Source organism: Amia ocellicauda, chromosome 15 (assembly GCF_036373705.1).
Source record: "Amia ocellicauda isolate fAmiCal2 chromosome 15, fAmiCal2.hap1, whole genome shotgun sequence".
In the NCBI taxonomy this organism is placed as follows: domain Eukaryota; kingdom Metazoa; phylum Chordata; class Actinopteri; order Amiiformes; family Amiidae; genus Amia; species Amia ocellicauda.
In genome coordinates, this window is record NC_089864.1 from 5,809,752 (window position 1) to 5,835,258 (window position 25,507).

At 40.0% G+C, this 25,507-nt stretch overlaps 1 protein-coding gene across 7 annotated transcripts in view; it reads left to right on the forward strand.

Annotated features, from left to right (window-relative positions):
• Nucleotides 1-25,507, forward strand: part of cadps2 (Ca++-dependent secretion activator 2) — a 143,435-nt gene that overhangs the window by 91,937 nt on the left and 25,991 nt on the right. For all 7 annotated transcript variants that reach the window (XM_066723759.1, XM_066723763.1, XM_066723760.1 and 4 more), the window contains exons 12-18: nt 3,443-3,579; nt 8,686-8,873; nt 14,540-14,641; nt 17,331-17,394; nt 18,055-18,178; nt 18,958-19,061; nt 22,481-22,637. In XM_066723759.1, coding sequence (XP_066579856.1) covers nt 3,443-3,579; nt 8,686-8,873; nt 14,540-14,641; nt 17,331-17,394; nt 18,055-18,178; nt 18,958-19,061; nt 22,481-22,637 — 876 coding nt within the window. The remainder of the gene's footprint in view (nt 1-3,442; nt 3,580-8,685; nt 8,874-14,539; nt 14,642-17,330; nt 17,395-18,054; nt 18,179-18,957; nt 19,062-22,480; nt 22,638-25,507) is intronic.

Genomic DNA, 25,507 nt, shown 5'->3' on the forward strand with positions numbered 1-25,507 from the left:
GGGTCCACCTTGCAGAAAACTGTCACATGGATGTGACTCTTGCTTTGACAATGGAGAGGCGAGTGAGATGATTTAGTTTATCTATATTCTCAGGACATGATGGCGTGAGTCCTTCAGCTTGGATTAAATAAATCCTTCATCTGCAATAATAGCTGAAAGTTTAAAATGACACGGATCAATATGATCTCGGGCTAAATTTCTAAATGTGACTGAAAATGTTAACATCATGTACTGCAGATCAATATTGAGTTTTCTTGTCTCTATTATTGGATTTAATCTATAACTCTTTGTCTCTTTTCTTTAGAATTTCTTGTTGGGGACTCGTAGGTTTTTTCGTCCCCCTTTTCATTTCTCAAAATTACTTTACGGACTCGACATTTCTGGTAATGAATGTAAAGTGACCTACATCGGAATTAGAACGGCACAAAGACGGGTTCACCACTATTGTTGGGGAAAGTCAATGCCAAGTTGATCGCAGATTGACTTCTGGTGCTCTTCACTTAAAAAGAAATGACGTGCTAATAAATAACCACCCCTCGCAGGCACTGTCAGGCTTTTTCTGTCTATACAGTGCCGATGAAGTAATTCGCATGCCAGAAATGGCAGTGTTAATAAAAGCAATCACTAAAGCTCGCCTTGTGATTCAGCCGCAGGGTTTTGAGGCGTCCCAAGATGCATTTCTAAAGACCTGTCTGTATTTGGTCTTTTGTGGCCCTGTCATACGGCAAAAGTTTCCCTCGAAATGTATTTCTGCAATAAGCAAAAGAGCTGCTGTGCCCCTGATACCTTTCACAGTATGCCATTAGCTCTCTTTGAATGCGGCTATGTTAAGCATAATGCAAAGACTGGGAAATGAACCAGTAAATATTGCTTTCCCATTCCCAGCCTCGCTTGCCACTTTAGACCCATCTTTGTGTGTTTGTGTGCGCTGCAATTAGTCCTCAGCACTCTCCTTTCAGTGCAGGCCGAATCCACCGCAATACACCAGTCTAAAAGCAATCCACCATGCAAACGTTATAGATCTGTGAGTATATATAGGTGTGTATGATATATTTGTGTGTATGTGTGTGTATATATATATGTATATATGTGTGTGTATATATATATATATATATATATATATGTATATATGTATATATATATGTATATGTGTGTGTATATATGTGTATGTATATGTGTGTGTGTATATATATATATATATATATATATGTATGTATATATATGTGTATATTTGTGTGTGTGTCTATCTATACAAAAAAATAATTGTGGCTAAACCTCCCAAAGTTATTTTAATGCTGAATTATACCTCCAGCTCAATAGAACTAATTCTATAGAAAATGTAAACCCTTGTTTTAAACTCGTTTATAGCCTATTAATACCTTTGAGCACCATTACTTAGAAAAAGTAACTATGTTGGGAAGGAATGATGCATATAGATACTTATGTAGGTATATACACTCACCTAAAGGATTATTAGGGACACCATACTAATACTGTGTTTGACCCCCTTTCGCCTTCAGAACTGCCTTAATTCTACGTGGCATTGATTCAACAAGGTGCTGAAAGCATTCTTTAGAAATGTTGGCCCATATTGATAGGATAGCATCTTGCAGTTGATGGAGATTTGTGGGATGCACATCCAGGGCACGAAGCTCCCGTTCCACCACATCCCAAAGATGCTCTATTGGGTTGAGATCTGGTGACTGTGGGGGCCAGTTTAGTACAGTGAACTCATTGTCATGTTCAAGAAACCAATTTGAAATGATTCGACCTTTGTGACATGGTGCATTATCCTGCTGGAAGTAGCCATCAGAGGATGGGTACATGGTGGTCAAAAAGGGATGGACATGGTCAGAAACAATGCTCAGGTAGGCCGTGGCATTTAAACGATGCCCAATTGGCACTAAGGGGCCTAAAGTGTGCCAAGAAAACATCCCCCACACCATTACACCACCACCACCAGCCTGCACAGTGGTAACAAGGCATGATGGATCCATGTTCTCATTCTGTTTACGCCAAATTCTGACTCTACCATCTGAATGTCTCAACAGAAATCGAGACTCATCAGACCAGGCAACATTTTTCCAGTCTTCAACTGTCCAATTTTGGTGAGCTTGTGCAAATTGTAGCCTCTTTTTCCTATTTGTAGTGGAGATGAGTGGTACCCATTGGGGTCTTCTGCTGTTGTAGCCCATCCGCCTCTAGGTTGTACATGTTGTGGCTTCACAAATGCTTTGCTGCATACCTCGGTTGTAACGAGTGGTTATTTCAGTCAAAGTTGCTCTTCTATCAGCTTGAATCAGTCGGCCCATTCTCCTTTGACCTCTAGCATCAACAAGGCATTTTCGCCCACAGGACTGCCGCATACTGGATGTTTTTCCCTTTTCACACCATTCTTTGTAAACCCTAGAAATGGTTGTGCGTGAAAATCCCAGTAACTGAGCAGATTGTGAAATACTCAGACCGGCCCGTCTGGCACCAACAACCATGCCACGCTCAAAATTGCTTAAATCACCTTTCTCTCCCATTCAGACATTCAGTTTGGAGTTCAGGAGATTGTCTTGACCAGGACCACACCCCTAAATGCATTGAAGCAACTGCCATGTGATTGGTTGATTAGATAATTGCATTAATGAGAAATTGAACAGGTGTTCCTAATAATCCTTTAGGTGAGTGTATGTGTATATATATATAGAATAGAATATATTTCACTGAAAACTCCTCTGTGTCACCAGTCTATGTGAGTGTTGAAATAGCAGTTGGGCTCCCAAGAGGGTCGACCGATAAACCCTCCAGTCCGTGTGCCGCCTGACTGTTCTAGTGTCGAGTGCCAAGTCCAGGTGGACGGGGCCGGCCTCGGAAGGCCTGTGGACCTCCTGACTATTGAAGATTATGCCTTTAAAGCATCCACACGTTCATAACAATACGAATAGGACAAGTGGGTGCTGATGGACGTGCTGATGAAATATCTTATTAAATAAAATCTGATGTATCTTATTTAAAAATAATTCGTTCCATCCACCCTTGACGATATTAAAAATCTGGCAGATGCTGTCATTTATGTCCATATTCACCTTGAAGCTTAATTATGGGAAGATTGCATGAGCTGCGTTCATTGTCTGTGTCTATTCAGGTTTTGAAGCCGGCTTAAAAAGACCCGTGGACGAAAGAGCCGAAAACCCAGCTGAAAACCTTTTTTTAATGTGACAATGTGCTATGTACTAATTTCCCTGCGGTATGCACTTATAACGTGGTTTGATTTTGTGGGAGAAGTCAGATTTTCTCTCTTCCCCTCTCCTAATAAATAACATAATTCATAATGCAGACTTTCATTAATTTAACCATTCAGTCTTATTATGTTTTCCCAAGAAGTGAGATGTCAAGATTGTGTTTCGTTGTGTGTTGTTCCTTGTCTTCAATGTCGCTCTTCTCCCGCACACAGCTTCGGAACGCTCTCAGAAGCACGGGATGGACGAGTTCATCTCTGCGATGCCGTGCAAGTTCGGCCACGCGGCCCTGTTTCGGGTGCTTCAGAAGCAGACGCTGCAGCACCGGATGAATGACTCCTTCTCTTGTCTGGTGAGTGCAGTGCATGGAGCGGGAGGAAAAACAAACGGGCTGAATTAGGAAAATTAAGCTCTCCTAGGATACATGCGTGCCGCTCCATAGCCCAGAGAACAGAGGCAGAAACCGAGCGCAGGCCTCCCTGGAAAACTCGGTCACTGCAGAGGCCTGACGTGACGGAGGGATGAGAGAGGGATAGGGGTGAGGGAGAGAGGTGGGTTTCGAGGCACCTGTGCAGGCATTCGGGGGGTTTAGGATTGCCCACCAGATGCCAGGTGTTATCTGTATTTGTGTTTATATTGATTGTGTGTATTTGTATTTTTGTTTGCTGAAATGAAAGGTCAAAGGGGGATGCGGTTTGTGAATGTTGTGTTGCAGCGATTTGTAAATCAACGTAGGGGAAAGGAAGCTCGTCACGTGGGACTGGTGTCTGTGTGTGTGTTTGGTCCAGCCAGAGTAAAGCGAGTCTGTAGGAGGTCCTTCTCACGAACTTTAGTTTTAAACTCCATAACATTTTTGGCCATCACGCGGATTCCAAAGAAACCATTTGAACCCCATCCTTAGAAAGATGGATGCATACAGAAATTAATAAATAAGAAGATAGTGTTTCATAAGCTCCAGTTAGGGTTATTTTGGTGATAAGCACATTTTGTTCTTTTAGAAAACAGACTCAAGATCTTGGTTGTATTTATGCTAAACAGTTGAAAAAACCTAATTTTAAAATTATAATAATTCTGACAGTGCTCATGAGATAATTGAATTTGGAGAAGTGTGTGTGTGTGTGTGTGTGTGTGTGGACAGCCACTGCTGAAGTGTAACTAATGCCCTGAAATACCAATATTTAGCTTTGTGGACAGTGAATTTAACCACAGGAAAGCCCTCAAGGCAGATTTAGGGAATCTGTAGAAAGCAATTGTCACTTTTCAAGAGGTACTTATCATCCCGACTGAGAAGCCCCAGGGGCCGACCACTTCTTCTCCCCTGACACATTATTGTAAGTGTTATCATTAAATCAGGAAATGTTAAAGAAAGTCATGTACAGCCATAATGTAATTATAAACATTCAGTGTCTCTCGCCTCCCACTTAATCGTCGATTTACCTTGTGAGACACACCTCCACTTTTGTTTCCTATGTAGAGTGCAATTAAATGCTAATTAATGAGAAATATTGTGCCTGAAGACATCAAATGGAAATCTTTTAATTACAGAACATGGTCTCAGACAAAATTGAAACCGAATGCAGTGGTTTGTAAGGAACGCAGTGACATAACAGAAACCGATATACATTTGTTGTAGTGTTTTATTAAGTTGTGTGTCACCAGTGAAACATCTAAATTATAGATTTAAAAAACACTTATTTTTTTTAATAAAGAGTTAAGTAAAAACTATACACAGTCATACTCTCCACAGCACTTTTCCCATACTGCTGAAGAACATGTTCATTTCGAATTTTAAAGCTCGTTAAAGGGGACGTTTAGTGCCAAGACATGAGTTTCCCATCTGTTTCTGAGGAGTTTAGCATCTTGCTGACATTTTGGTGACTTAACTACATGTGTATTAATAGAACCCGCGTACTTTACGATCCCGTTTCAAAATGCACAGGTCTCCACTCAAATCCATGCATCAGAGCACTATAAGAACAGGTATAACTCCACACATAGTCACATGTCCCCATATTTAATGGACTTCATACGAACGTCCGTCACTAAATGTAAAAAATAAGTGCTATATCTTTTCAATCAGGATTTTTAACCAATTCAATTAAATGGTAATTAAGGAGCATTAATTTAACAGCTTTGTAAACAGCAGGGTGCCTACTTTGAGCCACATTGTGAATAAAAAAGATCAGTACAGTTAAGTGCTATCTCTCAGATTTTTCTCTCAGTACATTTATGTTCTTCCAGATACTTCTTGAATTGTTGACCGGAGCTCTCGTTCAGCCCCTGCTAATTGCCAGACATTTGATTTACACAAGACTGGAGGAATTTTGTTAATAAACACTTCCAATAACTTTAAATCCGGTAGAAGGTGCCGAGTCCAGTCTGTATCTCTGTTGTTTCCTGTATTTGCACATCAGTCGTGGTCCTCAAGATTAGTCTACAGTGCAAACTACTTATGATAACTATTTCCTGTTTCTTCATGTCGTTAAGCAATAGAGTGATTTTTGAAAAGGAGCAGCCTGCTTTTGGGTTACTTACTAACTTGCTTACTAACACATATTCACTTTTTGCAGTTACATCAATCAAGCTTTAGAAATCACAACCAATGTCTTGTGCGGTTAGCGCCTTGAGATGGGCTTCCTCTGACTGGCAGCCCCAGACACCTCCTTACTAGATATTCCCTTTCTTTTTGTTGCCTTCGGGTTGTGTCTGAGTTGTATATATTCATGTGTATTCATCTGTATGAACAGATACACCTTGATGTTCTGGAAATTAACTTTATTTTGGACAGAAGAACTTAGAATAGAAACTTGGGTTGGTAATTCCATACAAACAAAACGTTAGCCCAATTTCACTGAACATATACTGTCCTGTCATATGAGAAGTGTACTTATTTGTCCTGAATTGTGACATAATGATTGTTAATCTTCATGCAAAAGCTCAGGCGGCTGTCTATTGTAAATGGTTGCACAATCGAGACATTGACTCAGATGTTTGTTACTGCACAATAATTGTCAATAATTACAACATTTAATACATTTTGGTTGACATTTCCAACGAATCTGTTTAATTACGCTGCAATTTTACAGAGTAGGTGTAGCTGATACACTTTGAAAAATGTACTATTTGAATAGGAAACATGAACAACATTGTGTTGTATTCAAACCCTAGCTATGACTGTCTGGGAGCGAGTTTGAACAGAGCATTGGTAGTCGTGTGCAATAAATGAGTGTATTTCTTGGCAGAAGATCAGCTCGATTTTAAAACTTGTTGTTGTCCGTGCATGTCAATCTCCTAGGATCCAGTTTTTGCCGGTAAGTGTGGAGGTGATGATTACATATGAGTGACAACCCAGAGAGATGACTCTGAACAATTGGTCACCCGTTCTTAGTCATGATTATGACTTGGTTGGAGTAGCAGGCTGTGATGTACAGACGGGTGACAAATTAAAGGAAAAACCTGAATAAATGAGTGGAGGAACATAACGAATTCAGATGCTTCCAAACAGGTGTACTGCATGGGGGTGTCACAGTATCACATTTTGACGGTATGGTAATCGTATAAAAATATACTGCGATTATCGTCGTATCACAGTATAATGTATTTTTTTGTAATCTGTTTTTAAATGTCTATTTAAAGAAATGCACAGTGCACAATTAATTTTTAACAAAAAAATACTTAGTTTTGAAACAAATCTTAATGTTAAATTTTACTTACATTTTTGTACAAAACTGATTGAGGGGAATACAATTTTTTTTTAACAAGAATAAAGTTTGCTATGTATAAAATGATGTACTGTTAACAGCATCATGACTGCATACTTGTTTGATTACACTATCTGAGTTAAACGGAACAGCAAGGTGGGCATGTTGAAGACATGAATAATTATTTTACATCGTTATTTTTTTTATTATTAAAGACAATGCAGGCATTGTCTAGATCTGCATAAAATGAAATTCACTATTAAAATGCCCTCTTGTTCAGGTATTTAATCACAATGCATACTGTATGTTCTACTTCAGAAAGAAAATAAAGATTAGTGTTTTACCGATTAAAAGATAAAGATGGGGTGAAAACGAAATAGACTGACTCATTAGTTTAGATGACACGGCTTTAAATAATGTTAAACAGTCTTTTGGCCACAAGTTTCAGATCACCACTTAATTTATTATTAAATATAATTGAACTGTTAATCTGTACTGGTTGTACTTTGCATTAAATGATGAAAGAAAAAAATGGTTATGTGCATACTACGAATGTACATACATGGGCTTCTCTATAATGGGATGGGTGATGCTCTCATAGGTGGGCAAAGAGGTTGGATGTATTCCCACTTTTCGCTGCTACCCGAATCCTGCACTCTTTGCAAATTGTTTTTCCTTCCTCAACAACAGAGCCCTGTTCATTTTTTACATATCCAAAATATCCCCAAATGGCTGATTTGATTCGTTTGGCAGGAGGAAAGAGGAAAAATGCGCTCATACCACCTTAAACCATGAACACTTGGTAATCGCGGTGCAGAAAAATGGTTACGGTTGCAAAACCGAGGCAGTTTGTACCACGGTTTACCATGAAACTGTGACACCCCTAGTACTGCATTATACAATTAAGCAATTAACATCCGCTCAGGCTCTGTGGCCTGTATACAAATGCTGATCAGGCCCAGCTGACCTCGATTTTGGATCAAGATGGCAAGAGGAAAGGATCTCAGTGACTTTGAAAGAGGGGTCATTATTGGGGCACGAATGGCAGGAGCTTCAGTCACAAATACGCTCAACTGGCTCGTGTTCTGGACAAGTGGCCGAGTGCATGTGTGGGACACCAAGGGAACGGGAAAGGCCTGACTGCTGGACCCCTACAGTGAGGGGGTCTGGAGGCTCTGTTATGCTGTGGGAGGCATTTTCCTGGCATGTTTTGGGTCCACTTGTCCCCTTTGAGGGAAGGGTCACTGCAAATCATGACACAGTTATTCAGAGTGATCACCTTTATCCTATGGGGACACATTTCTATCCTGATCTCTTCCAGGATGACAATGCACATCCACAGGGCATGAGGGTCACTGAATGGTGTGATGAGTATGAAAAGGATGTGAATCATATGCTATGGCCTTCACAGTCACCAGATCTCAACCCAGTTGAACACCATCATCAAAACCCCAAATGAGGGGTATTGTTCAGAGACTCGTAGAATCTGTGCCAAGAGCATTGAAACTGTTCTGGGGCTCGTGGTGCCCAACACCTTACTGAGACACTTTATGTTGGTTATTCTTTAAATTTGTCACCTGTCTGTACATGTAGGTGTGTTTCTGCCCATTTTAAAGTCAAAAGCAGTTTACAAATTAACATCTAAGTATTATTATTATAATAATTGTTGTTTTTCTCTCTCCGGCCACCGCGGCTCTGTGCGACTGATTTCCGTGTGGTTGTTGTTAATCTCCCATGGGTTTCCTCGTGCTTTTCAGGGCTGGTTCAGTCCAGGCCAGGTGTTTGTGCTGGACGAGTACTGCGCCCGCTACGGGGTGAGGGGCTGCCACCGCCACCTCTGCTACCTGCAGGAGCTGATGGAGTACGCCGAGGGCAGAGCCGTCATCGACCCCACCTTGCTGCACTACAGCTTCGCCTTTTGTGCTTCTCACGTTCACGGCAACAGGTAACTCAATACCCGGACGCCCACTGGAAATCAATAGCTCACGACCAGGGAATGCACAGATCTTTTATACGCCTTTGAAAGCGCTCAGCTTTTGTTTCGCTGCGTTTTTAGTTTTTTTTCCACAGTGCTTAACTGACATGGAAAGGAAATACTTAGCATTCCTCGCTTTTAAACCCCTGTTCTGTATCTGCTTTAAATTTTTAGGTACAATGTTACATGTTAATCACAATGAAATGTCCTTTCCTGCAGTGCTCTTCATAAAACATATATACGGAGGAATTTAATTCAGGGTATTATCATTACGCCTAATAGAGGCATATACTGTGTCCATTAAATTAATATATACGTCCGTCTGTGTTAATCTAAACTCACAATTGTGTGTTGAAGGTATATAATGGTGTCACAACCGTAAAAGGCAGCAAAAATTAATACAGCAATTTAAAAATCGTGTCCATTTACACAGCATGGTTGACTGCACCTATTAAACATGTAGTGGGGATTCAAAGGCACACAATTCAGTGTGATACTAATTCAAGTAATGGCCATTTTAATCAACAGTTTGTTAAATATACATTAGATTTAAAAATAAATACATTTCAGGATGGTTTGAGTTTTCTCTACATAATTTTAACGAGTGCTTTTGAAACATTGATGCAGTAAAATAAGCTAATGGTGCATTTAATATTATTTTTCAAGTATTGTCTTTAATAATTATGTTCTAAGTGTTGCGAATAACTAGTTTGGAATGCCACGTGGCTGTTTATTTATTGTTTAAATTCTGACAGGAATATCTTGAAGGAATTAATGTATTGCATGAAACAGATGGTGCATTATGGGAAGCCAAGAGCAAGAACGTTTTCGGTCTAATCATCCGTTTAAGCTGCCCATGAACAACTTGTTTGCCTAATAACAGATCTGCGCGTTTAATAAGAGATGAGACTGCCTGTGATTGCAGATAAATAACAGGAATGTGCCGCACCTAATGTCCTCACTCGAGCTCGCTATGAAGCCCCCCATTTTTCTGTGTGCTTCTTTTATTTGTTGGGCAATTGAGCAAATTAGGCAACATAATTATTAAGCCTTCTGTCTAATCACCACCTATACAAGACTAAAATTGCACTCACTGGCTTTTTGTCAGTCTGCTCTCTAATTTGAATAATTAAGTTTCCTCTAGGATTTCGTGTTATACGAGGGCTGGCCGGGCCTGTTGGGGGTGTGCGATAGAGACTGGTTAATTCTCACGACGCTGTCAACGAGAGACTGAAATAAGTTCCTGCCATTAGAAAATCGGAGAGGAACGGACCAGCAGTGAGGAAAAACATTTCCCTGGTTTTCTTTATTTGAATGAGAGGAATATTAATTAGTAGTAGTAATAGTTGTAATGGCATTTATTGTAGTGTTGTAGTATTATTGTATTGCCAGTGGTTGTGGTTGTGGTCATGATTAGTTTTATTGTGTTGTACTTTTTGCTCACAGCGACACGGCAGTTTGTTTGTTGTCGAACGCGCTGGGAATCTGCCGGCAGCTTGTCGATCCGCTCCGTCTTTCTCCTCCTTTTCTCGTTTCAGCCAAGTCATCTGCTCCAGGTGTTATTGTTTCTCCGAGGTCCTCTTTTACTGGCCCATCTGTTTTCTCGATGATGATTATTTTCTTCACTCTGAGCCCGTCGAGGAGGCCAGCACGGCACGTCATTATCGAAGTGTAATTAAAATAGTGATGTATTCAGGAGTGAAGCAGGGCCCTGTGCAGTTAAACTGTAGGAGTGAAGAGAGATGGATAATAGCTATTGAAATGTATTAGTGTTCGTACTAAGGCACAAGTTAATTAATAAGACTTACTGTCCTTGAAACAATCATCTATAATAATGACATTTCATATCGTGTGGGAAAATGGATCTGGATTCTGTAATTAACAAAACAAAACATTTTTTACGGCTAGATTATATACAACACGATTCAGATTTTTAAACAATGTGTAAAAGGCAAGCCATTACTCTTTTTGTGGCATCTTTCATTCCAGTTTTGATTTAATATAAAAATATAAAGCTTGCCAGCTAAAATAACAATTGAGATGTGCATGAATAACCCTAATATATATATAAATATATATATATAATATTCCATAGTCAAATAACCTAGTAATGTAAACAATTTTATTTTATTTTAACACAACATTCAGTTTATTTAGAGACTGGATTTTTTTTTTATCCGTTAATAATAATAAAATAGTCTAATATAAATGTGCTATAAATCTATTGTATATAGATATATTGAATATATTATATTAAAATGTTTCAGTTTTTTGGACAAGCTATTAGCATCTATGAATTACACAATCACCTACTTTTAGTTTCCTTAACAGGTTTACATTTTAAGATAGAAAGATACCATATATGCATTGTTTTTACTCATTTATTTATCCTCACTTGAGAATGTTAGTTTTGAATAATTTCCGTCGGGACTTCACCTCACTTTCAAAAACGCAAACTGATGTCTTCTGCCTGGCGACGCTGGTGAAATACCAAGGCAGAGGTGGACTGCACTTGATCCATATCCATCTGCGCTGAAGACACTCCTGACTCCGAGATATGACAGGCACGTTTCGGATCTGAAATCAAACAATTTGAGTAAAGTGACAGATTTCCATAAAGTAACTGAGAGGATTTGTAGCGTGGGGTGACAGCGCTGACATCCTCCCAGCTCACCTTTCTCACTTGTCACTTTCTATACCTAGAGATTTCCGCTGCCGTGTCTGTCAGAGGCCGCGCAGACGCCACATGTGACAGAAGTGTTTACCTCAGCCCTCCTCGCCCGTGTCTCCCGCGACACTCGAACCGTGAAGGTGAAATTTACTCAGATATTTCCTGCGCTGCCGTACCTGTCACCCCGCCACGAGGACATGACACACACTAGACCTGCGGAGCACGAGAAGGGAATAAAACTCGTAGTTTCTCGATCTGATCTAATTTCCTTTAAAAGCCGCTTTATCGGCACACAAAGTGAGTCCTTCCCCCTCCCCCCCTGGTTTTGATGTCATCGACGGTACCCCCCCAGCCAAAGAGACGACTGTGAGTGAATTATTCAAATGAAAATAATAATGGTAACGAGAAAACAAAAAATCCCCAGACTTAGTAACCTATGCCCTTTAAACACGGTTCAAGAAAAGGAAGGTAATTTCTCTCTTTTCAGCAGCCTGTTAACCCTTCGTGACCCTTCCAGTACCAGGTCACTGTTATCCGCGCTCAAACACAGTCGCTTCGTTTCATCCGGACAAAGACGCCGTCCCTGACCTGTTGTCTCACTCTCCCGAACTCTGACATGTGCAGAGAAGCATTATGGGACGTATGATTGGATTTCGTGAAAAGAGCTTCACCACAAGAAAGCTACTTCAATATCCCCACACAGGCAATATAATTACATTTGTTTCGCAAGGTTTTATCTGCGGGAGTTTTCTCTCTCTCTCCTTCCAGTTGCACAAAAGATCTTGCTCGTTTGGAAGAGGACCGTCGACTGGGCAGCGTCTGACGGTCTACAGATAGGCGGCGAGACGTGGATACAGATTTAGATTGATAGATAAATCATTGTACACAAACTCCAGCGATCAAACTTCTAGGGTCTCCTGTAAAGGAAAACTAGACGAACATAACAGCTTCATGTGAAGTTTGTGGATACTTTTCCTGGCGTTATTCCTTTGAATCCTTTACCCCCTTAAACAGATTGAATATTTTCTTTTTCATTCAGAACGACTATGTTAAAGTTAATGACTACATTTTGGCATATTCAATTCTTTATGTAAATGATCTGCCAAAGTCAAAACGACACCAGAAACAACCTCAAGTATTTATAATGATGGACATGAGATGGTTACATGGTGGAAACCTGCCATATCTCGAATTAAATCACCCCACCGATGCGCAGAATGTCCTTCAGAAATAAGTCTGTTCTCTTGCGATGTCACTCTCCTGTGTGCGGCCCATGAGGGATTTCAGTGTACACGCCACATAAAGCACAATTAAAAGCACTACTCCAACACTGATTGGAAAGGTTGATCTCCCCTCCTCCTCATTGTGTTATGTAAGGAGCCGCGAATGCTCAGGAGACGGTCGTTAAATGTTGCAGATGCTGCCCTGTTCTGCAGGAATAAATGAGAGGCCATTGAGGAGCTGCCGATTTCAATGGCTTTATTTCACAGCGGGATATTTGCAAGGAGGAGGCCTAAGCCGTGAATCTACACCTTCCACTTCTGCGAGTGCCTGAAAGGAGATTTACTTTTCACTTTGTGCAGATCCTTAGAAAATCCCCCGGCAACGTTGCGCGTCTAGAAAAGATCAAGCCTCACGAGGGAGGAAAAGATTTGGGAATTTTATAAACGAACGCGGCATTGTTGAGACTGGAGAAGTGAACTAAAGCTAGCAACACTGCATGGATATATAATTAAACCTAGACATTTAAACACATTGCAATTAAGGGAAGTCATGCCCAGATTCCTATTTAAAACCTTATTTAGAGTTTGTTGTTTTGTGGGGCACTGTAATATTAAAATAGCACAGCTGCCCTGGAGGAAAAAGTTCAGAAAATAAACCGTAGTAACACTTGTTGTGAAAAGCATGTCATACGCATTTGAAAGGCTGCAAACGCACGATGGCTTTAGACTTTAAAAGAGGGTGCTGTGTGGGGATTGTATTAAAATATTCAAGGTCCTGCAAGGGGGTGGCAGTGTCAACCCAAAGTACTACTTCAATCTCGACATTGAAACAAATGAGGTGCAAAAGAAACCCAGGTGTGTCGAAGCGTGGCCCTTGTTCGCACGTGGGTGTCTGGGACTAACCGGCCGACTCCCCGCCATCTCTCCAGAGCCAGGTGGTTGAGATTCCCGGGTCGATAACACATTAACAGACAAATAATGAAGTGAAGTCGAAAACCCTCCTCTCATCCATTAGCCTTCTAGCGCTCCGGTGTCCTGCAATTCATGGAGAATCAGACTGTGCTCTAAGCGAAGGCATCGGTCAAGCCGGTTCCTACATCCACTTTAATTCAGTTGTCCGTTGGTAGGTAATCCAGCACAGTTTGAGTCTAAGTATTATTGTCTTTATTGATCAAGATGTGGACCTCCTGGTTAAATAAAACCCCTGCAGTTGAGAGACTGGTTTAGCAGTGAGCGATGAGTCTTACCAGTTCAGCCTGCTAATCATACCGACAGCCTGAGGTTTGTCTCTAACCGCTGCCTGTCTGGATTGTACTGGATTTCCGGATCTTGTTGCGCCATTGTCAAATCTCTTTTGAATATTTGTTGATATGTTATTGTTTTATTACTTCAGTCTCTGGTTTCCTTCAGATATGTCTGGGGATTGTTTAGGAAATGTTCTTCCTGTTAAGTAGACTGTTTACATTTTTATTTGACCTATTATGATGTATTATAGACCGACAAAAGGTTTCAATTGATTAAAAACGTTCCTACAAAGAGAGACAAAATGGCCAATAGCCAGATTATAATTGTTTTTTATAAGACAGACATATAAATAAATCTGTACGGGACTATAATTGACTCTCTTGGGTGTGTTATCATTCCATACTTTTACTCAAGTTTCCATGTTTCATTTTTAGTTAGTAGATTTAAACATGAAGACACCGATAAAAAACAACAACAACAAATATGATATTTTTCAGGCCGGATGGAATCGGAACCGTCACCATTGAGGAGAAAGAACAATTTGAAGAGATTAAAACCCGACTTCTGTCTCTGCTTGAAAACCAGATTGTCCATTTCAGGTAAACGTCAACACGCATGTAAAGATCAAAACCACACACAAGGGGCTTTTAGAGACCATGTGTTCCACTTTTGTAAAACAAGACAGTTTTTCTTTTTCCACTAAACTATTGCCTCTGTACATGTATGGAGACAGCTGTGATTAAGACGTCACAGTGAGTGGACATTTCTGAGAGGCATTTTTCAAGCCTTTTAAAGTCTCGGCAGAAAATGTTGATGACTTGGTTTATTCCCCAATTCCCCAACGGATTAAATCCTCTCATTAAAATACCATATCAGTCCTGCAGGAATTGCATTGGACATATTGTATGTATTATATTTGGCATCAATGACACATTATAAGCCCTAAGAGATCTTCTGTAGTCCTTTAATAACTCCCCAAATATGATGAGGTAAAATCCTACAGAAACAATGAACACTGAATGGATGCTGTTTTAAAGACAACTACCGTTTAATGCTTAATGAAATACATTTCAAAATACATTTTGCTGTTCAGTTTTCTGTCATGTAAATGTATCGGCTTACTGTGGCAGCAAGAAAAACCTGTGCGCTGAGGCCAGGTTACTGTTAATTAGCTGCTCCCTCATTTGTCTTTTCTACATACTGGCAGGATTAAAAAAATCTGTTTCGCCTGATGCTACTCTCCTTTGCACGTCATAAAATGTAAAGAGCTCTTCAGAAAATATTCAGTGGGACTCCATTGATTGGAAATGGGGAATGTAATCTCGGGATCAGCAACACTTATTCATCAACACCCCTCACTAACGGACTAATGGGAGTAAACAATGGGTTAAACAATGTATGGATTATGCAAATGTATCGCACAGGACTGGGCAGTAGGAGGGAAATACGACAACAGCAACAACAACAAAAAAAACATGTAGCTCATTTGCCAAAAGGATTAGGTGGTAACACAGTGAAGCTGATTAAGGCTGTTTTACTAATTTGTTAATGCCCCCGAGGGGGGACTGTTGGAGAGTCAGCACATGGTATAATAATGGGTACAAGTAGAAGCCACTTCAGTAGTTAAGTCTTTAGTTGCACCTGCACATTTAGCCTGATCCCCAGCCCTACTGCTTTTAAATGAGACTATAACTGACTCCATGGATGGCTCTTCTGAATGCTTAATCCTCTTCACAGACTATGTAATGAACTCTAGTTAAATATAGTGTGTGTGTGTGTATATACATAAATAAATATGTAATGTGTGTGTGTATTTGTGTATTTATTGGCAGACAAGAACATATCTATGGTGCCTACAGAAAATCTACACACCACTTTTTTTTTATTTTTATTTTTTTATGTTCACCATATGTTGCTTTATAGCCTGGAATTAAAATGCATTAATTTGTATTTTATTTTTGCATTTGTCTGCACACTCTAGCCCCCAACTTCCTAGTTAAAACAATATTCTGGAAATGTGTAGAACAATTTAAACTGAAATAGCTTGGTTGGATAAGTAATAAGTAATAGCAATTCTAAATTAGCTCAGGTGTAACCAGTCGCCTTCACAATAACACACACAGTTAAGTGACCTCCACTTCCACAGGAAAATTAGGAATACAGAAATGTAATTGCTGCCAAAGTTACTTCCACAAAGTATTAACTTGGGAGGGTGGGTGTAGACTTTCTATAAGTACTGTGTGTGTGTGTGTGTGTGTGTGTGTGTGTGTGTGTGTGTGTGTATTTTTACAGTTCGGGCCATAAATATTTGGACAGTGACACCATTGTCATCATTGTGGCTGTGTACGCTACCACAATGGATTTGAAAGGAAACAATCAAGATGTGCTTTAAATGTAGACATCTATCTTTAATGTGAGGGTAGTTGGACTAACTAACATAATCATGAATTCAGTTGTGAGTTTCAATACTTGGTTGCAAATCCTTTGCAGTCAATGACTGCCTGAAGTCTGGAGCCCATAGACATCAGCAGATGCTGGGTTTCTTCCCTGGTGATGCTCTGCCAGGCCTGCACTGCAGCTGCCTTTAGTTCCTGCTTGTTCTTGGGGCGTTTTGCCTTCCAAATGCATCTGGTGATGTCTATGGGTTCCAGACTTCAGACAGTCATTGACTGCAAAGGATTTTCCACCAAGTATTGAAACTCACAATTTAATTAATGATTATCTTAGTTTGTCCACATACTTTTGAGCCCCTAAAATTAGGGGGAACACATATAAAAATGGGTATAATTCCTATACCGTTCACCCAATTCGGATGTAACTACCCTCAAATTAAAGATGAAAGTCTACACTTAAAGCACGTATTCATTGTTTCCTTTCAAATCCATTGTGGTGGCGTACACAGCCAAAATGATCACAATTGTGTCACTGTCCAAATATTTATGGACCTAACTGTGTGTATGTGTATATGTATATATATATATATATAATGTATGTGTTTGTGAGTCTGTCTGCAAAGTCCACTACTTAATAGAAATTCTCCAGTGATTGATCTTATTTATGTACTTGTTTGAGGTCACAAATAAGCAAAGAGAGTGAAAATGATTGAGACAGACAGATTTTTTTTTTTTTTTTTAATCTCTTTTTCTCCTTGCAGAGGAAACCAAAGTTATTTTTACATATATTCAGTTACACACAATTATTGAGCAGCAGTGCACCTATTGTACAACAGGGAAGTCTAGAAGGAGTGCAAGTGTTGATGATCTTGCATATTTGACATTATTTTGACAGGTATTGTTTCCCGTTTGGCCGGCCGGAGGGGGCCTTGAAAGCCACTCTTTCCTTGCTTGAAAGGGTAAGTCTGGGCTTTCTCAATTTTTCACTTCCTCTTGTGTTTCTCTGACAAGGAATAAGTGTAAATGCGCAGGTGAAGGAACGATATTGCTTGTGACCGGGGACTTTTTTTGCCGCAGCCCTGCTCTGAAATCTGTGGGTTAAATTCCTTCATTCTAGCAGACACACAATCACACACACCTGTGTCGTCAGAATACTACCTTTTAATTTATTACGTGAATTTCCCGCTCCCACTGATTTTCGACTCTATTTTGTCATTATTATTACACAACGCCATATATTAATTTATTTGTGTCTATTTATTTGTATATGTGGCACTGTTTAAATCAGTCATTTTTTACTAGTGTTAATATCTGTGATACAAACATAGCTATCGAGCCCATTATAGCCTATTGTATATCTGTACCAGGTAAGCTGCATTGACTGAAATATAATTAGAACTAAATGAGTCAGTTACATTTGCTGAATACTGTGTGCATTAGTGCTTCAGAGCTCACTCTACATTGTCCAGCCTACTGAGAGAACCGAGCGGGATAATAATATCATGTTGGCTTTTTCTAGCTTTTTTCTATTACGTATTTTCACCGTGCATTTAATGGGGAAAGATTGCTCTCAGAAAACGGTCCTGATAACCAGTGTGCGCCGGTCTTCTCTCGCCCAGGTCTTGATGAAGGACATCTCCACGCCCGTTCCCGCGGACGACGTGAAGAAAGTGATCCGCAAGTGTCTCGAGAAAGCCGCCCTGATTAACTACACCCGCCTAACGGAGTACGCGAAAATCGAAGGTCCGTACTCGGGGGTGACCGCTTCAGAAGCGCCTGAGAGAAACAACAAAGTCTATTAACCGCTCCGGCTCCTAAAGCCCACCCCCCCACGTCTCTCCCCTTCTCTTCCAAGCAAACCTGAGCAATTGCAACTGCAAATGTCTCATTAAATTCTCAGCTGGTGAACTGTGGAACCTGTTCCTATTCACTCCGCTAATCTCTCTCCTGGGAACACACCGCACTGCAAACCTAGATTTAACTCTTCCCTGTTGCTTCCTCCCCTCGCCTTTCCCGTGTCACCACAGACTCTCAAAGAGCTTTCAGTCTTTCCTCTCTGAGAATAGGGAACAGGCTCACAAGGAACTGCCATTGTGGGGGTTCGGTTTCCCCGATCAGTCACAGACTCCCCAAGTGCCACTGTTAAACATGAACTTGTGTGCATGTGTTTGTGTGTCTGAATGCATACGTTTTCTTATGAAATATTGTTCCTAAAGAGAGAGTCTGTCCAGAAATGGTGGCTGTATCCTTTATAGCATCTCGAACAGGTTCCACAATCATGACTTCATGGTGTATTGTGTGTGTATTGTTGTGGTGTTACGATAGTCTAATCAAAAATGCAGATTTCTTGTAATGGTGGCATCTGTAAGCCAGAAAGATATTCACAAATCCCATAGAATATACAATTGGGTTTTCTTATAGGAGGGAAATTAAGATTTACTTCATTTCCTTGAGTGGAAGATAATGTAATTTCTAGAAGGTATGTATAGCGTATTCATATATATATATATATATTACTATAGACACTATGAACCAAGCAACACCAGCGAAGAAGCTAGAGGATGTCATTCGACTCGGAGAACTGTGTATAGAGGTACTTCAGCAGAATGAGGAGAACCACTCGGAGGTAAGATCCACAATAAAGGCCTTAAGGTCTGTTATGACTCCTGAAGAGAGTAAATACAGAAATAATAATCATAAATAGGAGGGAACTACCGGTACATCTGCCTGCCATCTAGTTCCTGTCTTGTTCATCAAAGAGAGATTGAAATGTATTAGTCACGAGTTGCGGGTCCTTAAATTGTGATCGCAAGATGCGTGCCCTTTTAACGAATGCAATTCACTGTATTTTAACAAGGGCAAATATAAACGGCAGACAGGATGGCTGTAGATAAGGTAATTGCCGTTTACTGAATATCGATCACATTGGATTCCTCACCTCAGTGGTAAAATCTAAACCGAAAAGTGTGGTTTATGGCAAATAGCAATGCTTATAAAAATATATCAGTGCATCCATGGTATGTGGGGATGAATCGAGATCACTGGCTTTATTGACAAGTCACTCATTTCCGTTTAATTGCTCTGCCCTCTGCAGAAACAGAAGAATGCGTCTTTCCTCGGCTTCATGTGAATACCAGCACAGTCTCGGATATATTTAAAAATAAAAGAATAGGAGAAATCTTTCTTTAAAAAAAAAAGTTTGCATTCAAATGAAGTCCATGCAGATGTTGTATAATTGAATAAAATAATAAATGAATAAAAAAAAAAAAGCAGCAGCAGCTATTCTCACTTCTCTATTGTAGTTTTCATACCTTCGCCTTCGAAAAAGGAAGGAAAGTCACACTGGACATATGTGAACCTGTTATGATTGGTGGTATCGAAAGAGAAACAGATGTTGAGTTATTGATAAAAAAGGAAACCTCATTAGCTCGGATTCTGATTTCATCTCAGACATCTGTTCATCTGTTAATAGAAAAGTATATTACGACAGAAAAGCGCTCTTCCCTGGCACTGCAGATGTACGCTGTTATGGCAGACGTGTAGCTGAAAACACATTGAGGCTAAAAATCATACATTTTTAACCACATACAATGCATTAAACCCCCAGTACTCAATATCAATCCAATCAACAGTTAAACTAGTATATACAAGTCTTACATAAAGTTAACTAAGTTTTTCTTATATTCTTTTCCTTCTCATGGCCTCGAACAGGGAAGAGAGGTATGTGCCTGTGTGAATAAATGTTGTCGTTTGTCTCCTGTAATGTCTTCTCTTCCCATAAAAACAGTCCATTGCATTCTCCCCCAAAGCATTGTCCCTTACATACATGATTGTAGTTCTAGATCGCTCACTGTACAGCGTGCACAAGGTATATCCCCCGCGTGAAGCCCTGTTGAACATAAGTGTTCTCTCGTCATCTCCCACTTGGGGAACATCAGTAAGGAACTATAAATCCTCTCTCAAAATGCCAGTGACATAAAACGTGGGTCTGGACCGAAGGGGTTAAATCGCACATTAAAAGCACGGTACATTATAGATCTGCATTCAGGAGGATCAGACAGCCGCCACCAAGTGATGCTTTGAAAAACATTGATATTATACAGATATGCTACTCATTGACTCATTATTCCATTGTGAATTAAGCAACATTTATGTTAGCTCTTCTATTCAGCCTTAATGTATGGTATATGTTCATCTTTGTATGTATTTCATATCAGAGCATTAGTAATAGGTAATTAGTTTATAGTTAGCTGTTTATGCTTACTATAATGAAGGTCCATCTCTATTCTTTCATTCCCATAGCATTTTACTAGGTACATTATATATAACAATATACTAAAGTACTTATGCTTATTAGCAAAATGTTCCATGTCTTAGTTTTTCTTTCTATTTGTATTACAGATAATTTGAAGTGGCTTTTAAATCTGAGGGGGAAAAAACATCACAGTGAAGTCACATGATTAGACCTGTTTTACCACATCATTGTCTGCTTTCAATATATCCGAATAAAATGATACAGCGATTAAACATAATCTACATTTTAGTGACATTTTGAGGGAATGCTAATTATTTTGTAATACTTTCCACTATGTAACTATGTACGTATCATATTTGTATCAAGCTGTTAAAATAAATTAAAAATAATTTGAGACCCTCGCTTCTAAAACCCTCGGTCCAATTGGTATTGAAAAGTCTGCCGTACAATTAAATGTATAATGTGCCCGAGTCGGCCGTCATATGCTGGTAAATTGATTTGAAATCTGTATTGTCGTCCAGACTGCAACCTGACACATTGTGTCAAGTTCCTTGAGCTAGCAGACAAATGACACCAACAGACAACGCACAATATGGATAGTTCAAGGGTTGCTTTTCTAAACAGTCAATTCCATCAGTTATATTAGTATTCCCTTAATGGCATTTTTTCACAGATGCTGAAATAAAAAAGGCATTATGTTATTCAGAGGAGCTCTTTATCGCGTCTATCATGTGCTGTACGTTTTTTGAAAAGATAGTTGTCAAAAGACTGAGCAAGAATCCCCAAGGCCAGGTAAGGTATTGAGCGAGTGGCAGAAGACTCCAAAAGGTTAAGGCAATAACGGTTTTAATGCCATTAGTCTTTGAAAAAAAAAAAAAAATCATAATTAAAAAAACCCGAGAAGAAAATAAAAAAACAGCTTACTCCTTTGTGTATCTTCCTTTTTATTGGTGATGTTTTTTTTTTCTCCTTCCATTACTCCATTTCACCATTCCCATCGCTCTTCTTCTCCCACTCGACTCTCGACTTCAGATTTTACCTCTGAATTAAAGGAGAGGAGAGACAAAGGTCAAAGCCAGACGTGTGTTGTTGTGCCTCCAAGAGGAAAAAAAGGACCGAAAAGCATCACTCGAGATACAACAACTAATATCAGAATAAAGGAGGGTGTAATTACCGTGAGACCCGGCCGTTTGGAGTCGCACACAAATGTAGTTTGGAGAGAAAAGTGATTTTCGGGGTCACAGATAGCAGTGTTGATCATATCTGCTTTTATGTGTGGAATCTATTATGCATAAGGATCAAAACAGAATTGGGTGCATTGTCTTTGACTAATGATTCCAGTTTAGATGCATGCAGCTGTTGATGTAATCAATGGGAACAATGCTTGTCAAGAGGTCTACTGTATAATAAGTTATTGATTTAAAGAGTTCACTAATCTTTTGAGATAACTGTCAATGACAAATATGAGCCAGTTAATTGTTTTCCCTCCAACCAAAATACTGCATTTCAGACTGAAACATATCTGTCCGCTCCTTACAACCCTGATACCGAGCTGGCGCCAGTGTATCTTCTCGCTCCAGAGGCTTGATAGCTTGATTCATCAGTGTCACTTGTCTTGTGTAACGTACGTATTTGTGGTACTTCTTGAATATGCAGATGCAGTTGCAGTTGGGCTTTTATTGTGGGCATATTCTGTTTAAGAACTCAAGTCTGCCCACACTGCTGCTGTCAGCACTCTTGGTTCCTTCCCATCTTCAAGTTGGTGGTGTTTTTTGGGGGGGTTCTTCTAGGCCTTTGCCTGGTGGCCGGAAGTCATGGCAGAGCACGCCGAGATATTCTGGTCCATGTACGCTGTGGATATGGATGCCGCCTTCATGGTCCAGCCCCAAGACTCCTGGGACAGCTTCCCCCTTTTCCAGGTCCTCAATAACTTTCTGCGCGGTGATGGTGAGTGATAATATCTACTCAATTTACTCTTATATGTAGAGAGAGAGATGTGCTAAGTAGTATGAATTTTAAGCAGTTATTTGGTGCTTCACGAATTATACTTCTTCCATCAGTAGATTATTCCCCCCGAGTTTGGTTAAGACACGGCTGATTGACAGGTGACTTCTACACTTTGATTCATAGACCTCAATAAAAAGGCATTGGAAGGCTAGTGTTCAACTAATGCTGGGAAAATTAAGTGAAGGTTAAGTATAGTTTAATCAGCATTGGTGATTAAGCTCCACCAATCGCCGAATAACATCGTGGGACAGGAAGGGTGTGCAGTTTCCACTGCAGTTATTCGGGTACTTTGCATTTTAAACCTTAAACTGTGTCAACTCGAAACACACCCACGGTTTTGCATGCGTTTCTCCTCAGTGACTGGGGAAATTAAGCACGGCGATCCTATGGAAAGTGAGAGTTAGTTAAGAGCAGGTGAATGCCCTGCGGTCGTGCCCTGCCATCTTAAAAATTAGCACCGCCGTTAAGAATTAAATTGCACTGCGAGATAATGAAGCCGATGTCAGCTGCACAAGGTTGTGTGTCAGTGAAATCCCTGTTCTGACAGCCTTTTATCACATTAAATAGCTTGTCATTCGGTTTAAGGTGTTTACTTGTCACCACAGTGAATTATAAAGCTGTTAATCTCTGCCAAGCATTAGTACCTAAACGACATATAGGACGTATAAAGTTACAATTAGTAATTCTATATAAAGAAATAACCTTGCTCTAAACAGGTATAACACAATGTGGAAGTGTCAGTTGACATCAGCTTATGAATACAATGTCAAATTCTTCAGTCCTTTCTTCCCCCCCCCCCCCCCCTCACGGTATTTCATAACTAACTTTAATAAGTACATAATTGCACAGAGAAAATAAATATGAATGCAAAAATATTCCACGATAATGGTGAGATATAATTAAATACAGACTTGGCTCCGAAGCATATTATTTGAGTTTCTTTTCTCCGTCTGTCATTTGTGAATAACAGCGTGAAGTATTAATTCTTCCCAATTGAGATTTCTCATGACTTCCAATTTGTTTTCACTTCAATGCAAGTAAAATAACCGCCACGCAGCCACATTACAGCAAATGTCACCTGCGTCTCGGGCTTTCATGGACAAGCACTTTGACAGAGAAGCTCGGACACATATTCAAAAGGCAAATTCTCTCGTTTGCGTCTGTTTGTGTTCTTTGTGTGTCGGAAAATAATTTCAAGCGTAATTCATTTGATTTGATGAAAATGTAAGTTTTTATTCTTTGTTGTTTCAATACCACATTTCTGTACTTCGGTAATGCACTGGGTCTCGCAAGAGAGACTGGAAATATGTTTTGCCGGCGGAGGTTCTGTTCTATAATTACTGAAGCGCACGTTCACACATTAGGATAACGTGCTCGAACTACAGAATCAAGCCAGTACTTTTCCATAGCAAGTCATTACCACATCGGTGTAAATGTTGTGCAGGGTGTCGCTGGCAGCCAGATGGGACAGTATAGCAGAATGCCACCACATCACATTTGTTGTATCGTGAGAATACTTCTGTGCATTTAACACAATCTCTCTCATCGGCATAAACATATTATACACTGTGCAACGAGTTGGGGGGGATCCTGGATGACGGGATCATGCGTCGTTGTGTCCGTGGTCATATGATGCTCGTCCGAGGGTCACATGACTGACCCTTTTGAAGCTCCGCCCCTTTCGAGGAGAGGGCCTAGTCTCTCATTGTGCGTGTGTCCCTGCTGATCTGGAAAAGCTCCTCTGGTTTGATGTGGTCGATGCCTTTCATGATTTTGAAGACATGAATCAAGTCCCCACGTAGTCTCCTCTGTTCCAGGGTGAAAAGGTTCAGTTCCTCAGTCTCTCAGTAGGACTTTCCCTTCAGACCTGGAATAAGTCTGCTTGCTCGCCTCTGAACTGCCTCTAGAGCAGCAATATTTTCTTGATGTGTGGAACCCAGAACTTGTAGGAAAGTTATCTATGATGTTTATATTTTATTACCAAAGTGCCTCTGATTGTCCTGCACCCCTATTGCACGTAAACAGTCAGAAACGAGACGTGAAAAGCCCAAAGCCCGGTGGGTCGGCTTTTATTTTCTGAATCTTGGCGCAGAACCAGAGAGTTCAGGTGCGGGGTGTTTGTTTTACTCCAAGAGCTTAATTGTGACTTTGTTTTAAGAACACCTTTGTGAAGAATGGCGAGAGGGAAATGAGCCTGAAATAAGATCGGTCTTTAACAAAGTCGCCTTTGTGGTAAGGCACAACGTGCTTTTATTCACGCAGCTGGGCTTTTAGACTGAATGAGGATATTTGAGAAGGTCTGAACAATCACATCTAGACAATGTTTAAAATGACGTTGAAAAAACTGGTGATTTAGGAAGACCAGGTTGTGAGGTATTATTGGTGATACCTGCAAATCCCATGAAATATTCGTTAATTGTATATATATGGTTTGTTAAATATATATTGGAAAAGGCAATAGAAACAATAAAGAACCCCACTTCACAGGGCAAGAGTCGGTGGCAACAAGCTGCTCAGACCTGATCCATGTATTTATCCATATGCTTCTCGATCTGCAAGGTTCAAATGTATCCTCACCCTTGAAATGCGTAAAAACCATGTTGTTCTGCATTACGTTTGTCCAGTAAACCACAAACCCACGGGGGGATAGGTGAAGCCTTAGGGATTCCTGCCACAAAACAGTCATTGTAATTAGAATATTCACAAATATGTAGAAATATACTTTTGATATACTATCGATATTTACTATGAAATATACTAGTTTGCACAAGTGATAGTAGGTGTTTTTATTATTCATTTTTATATTACAA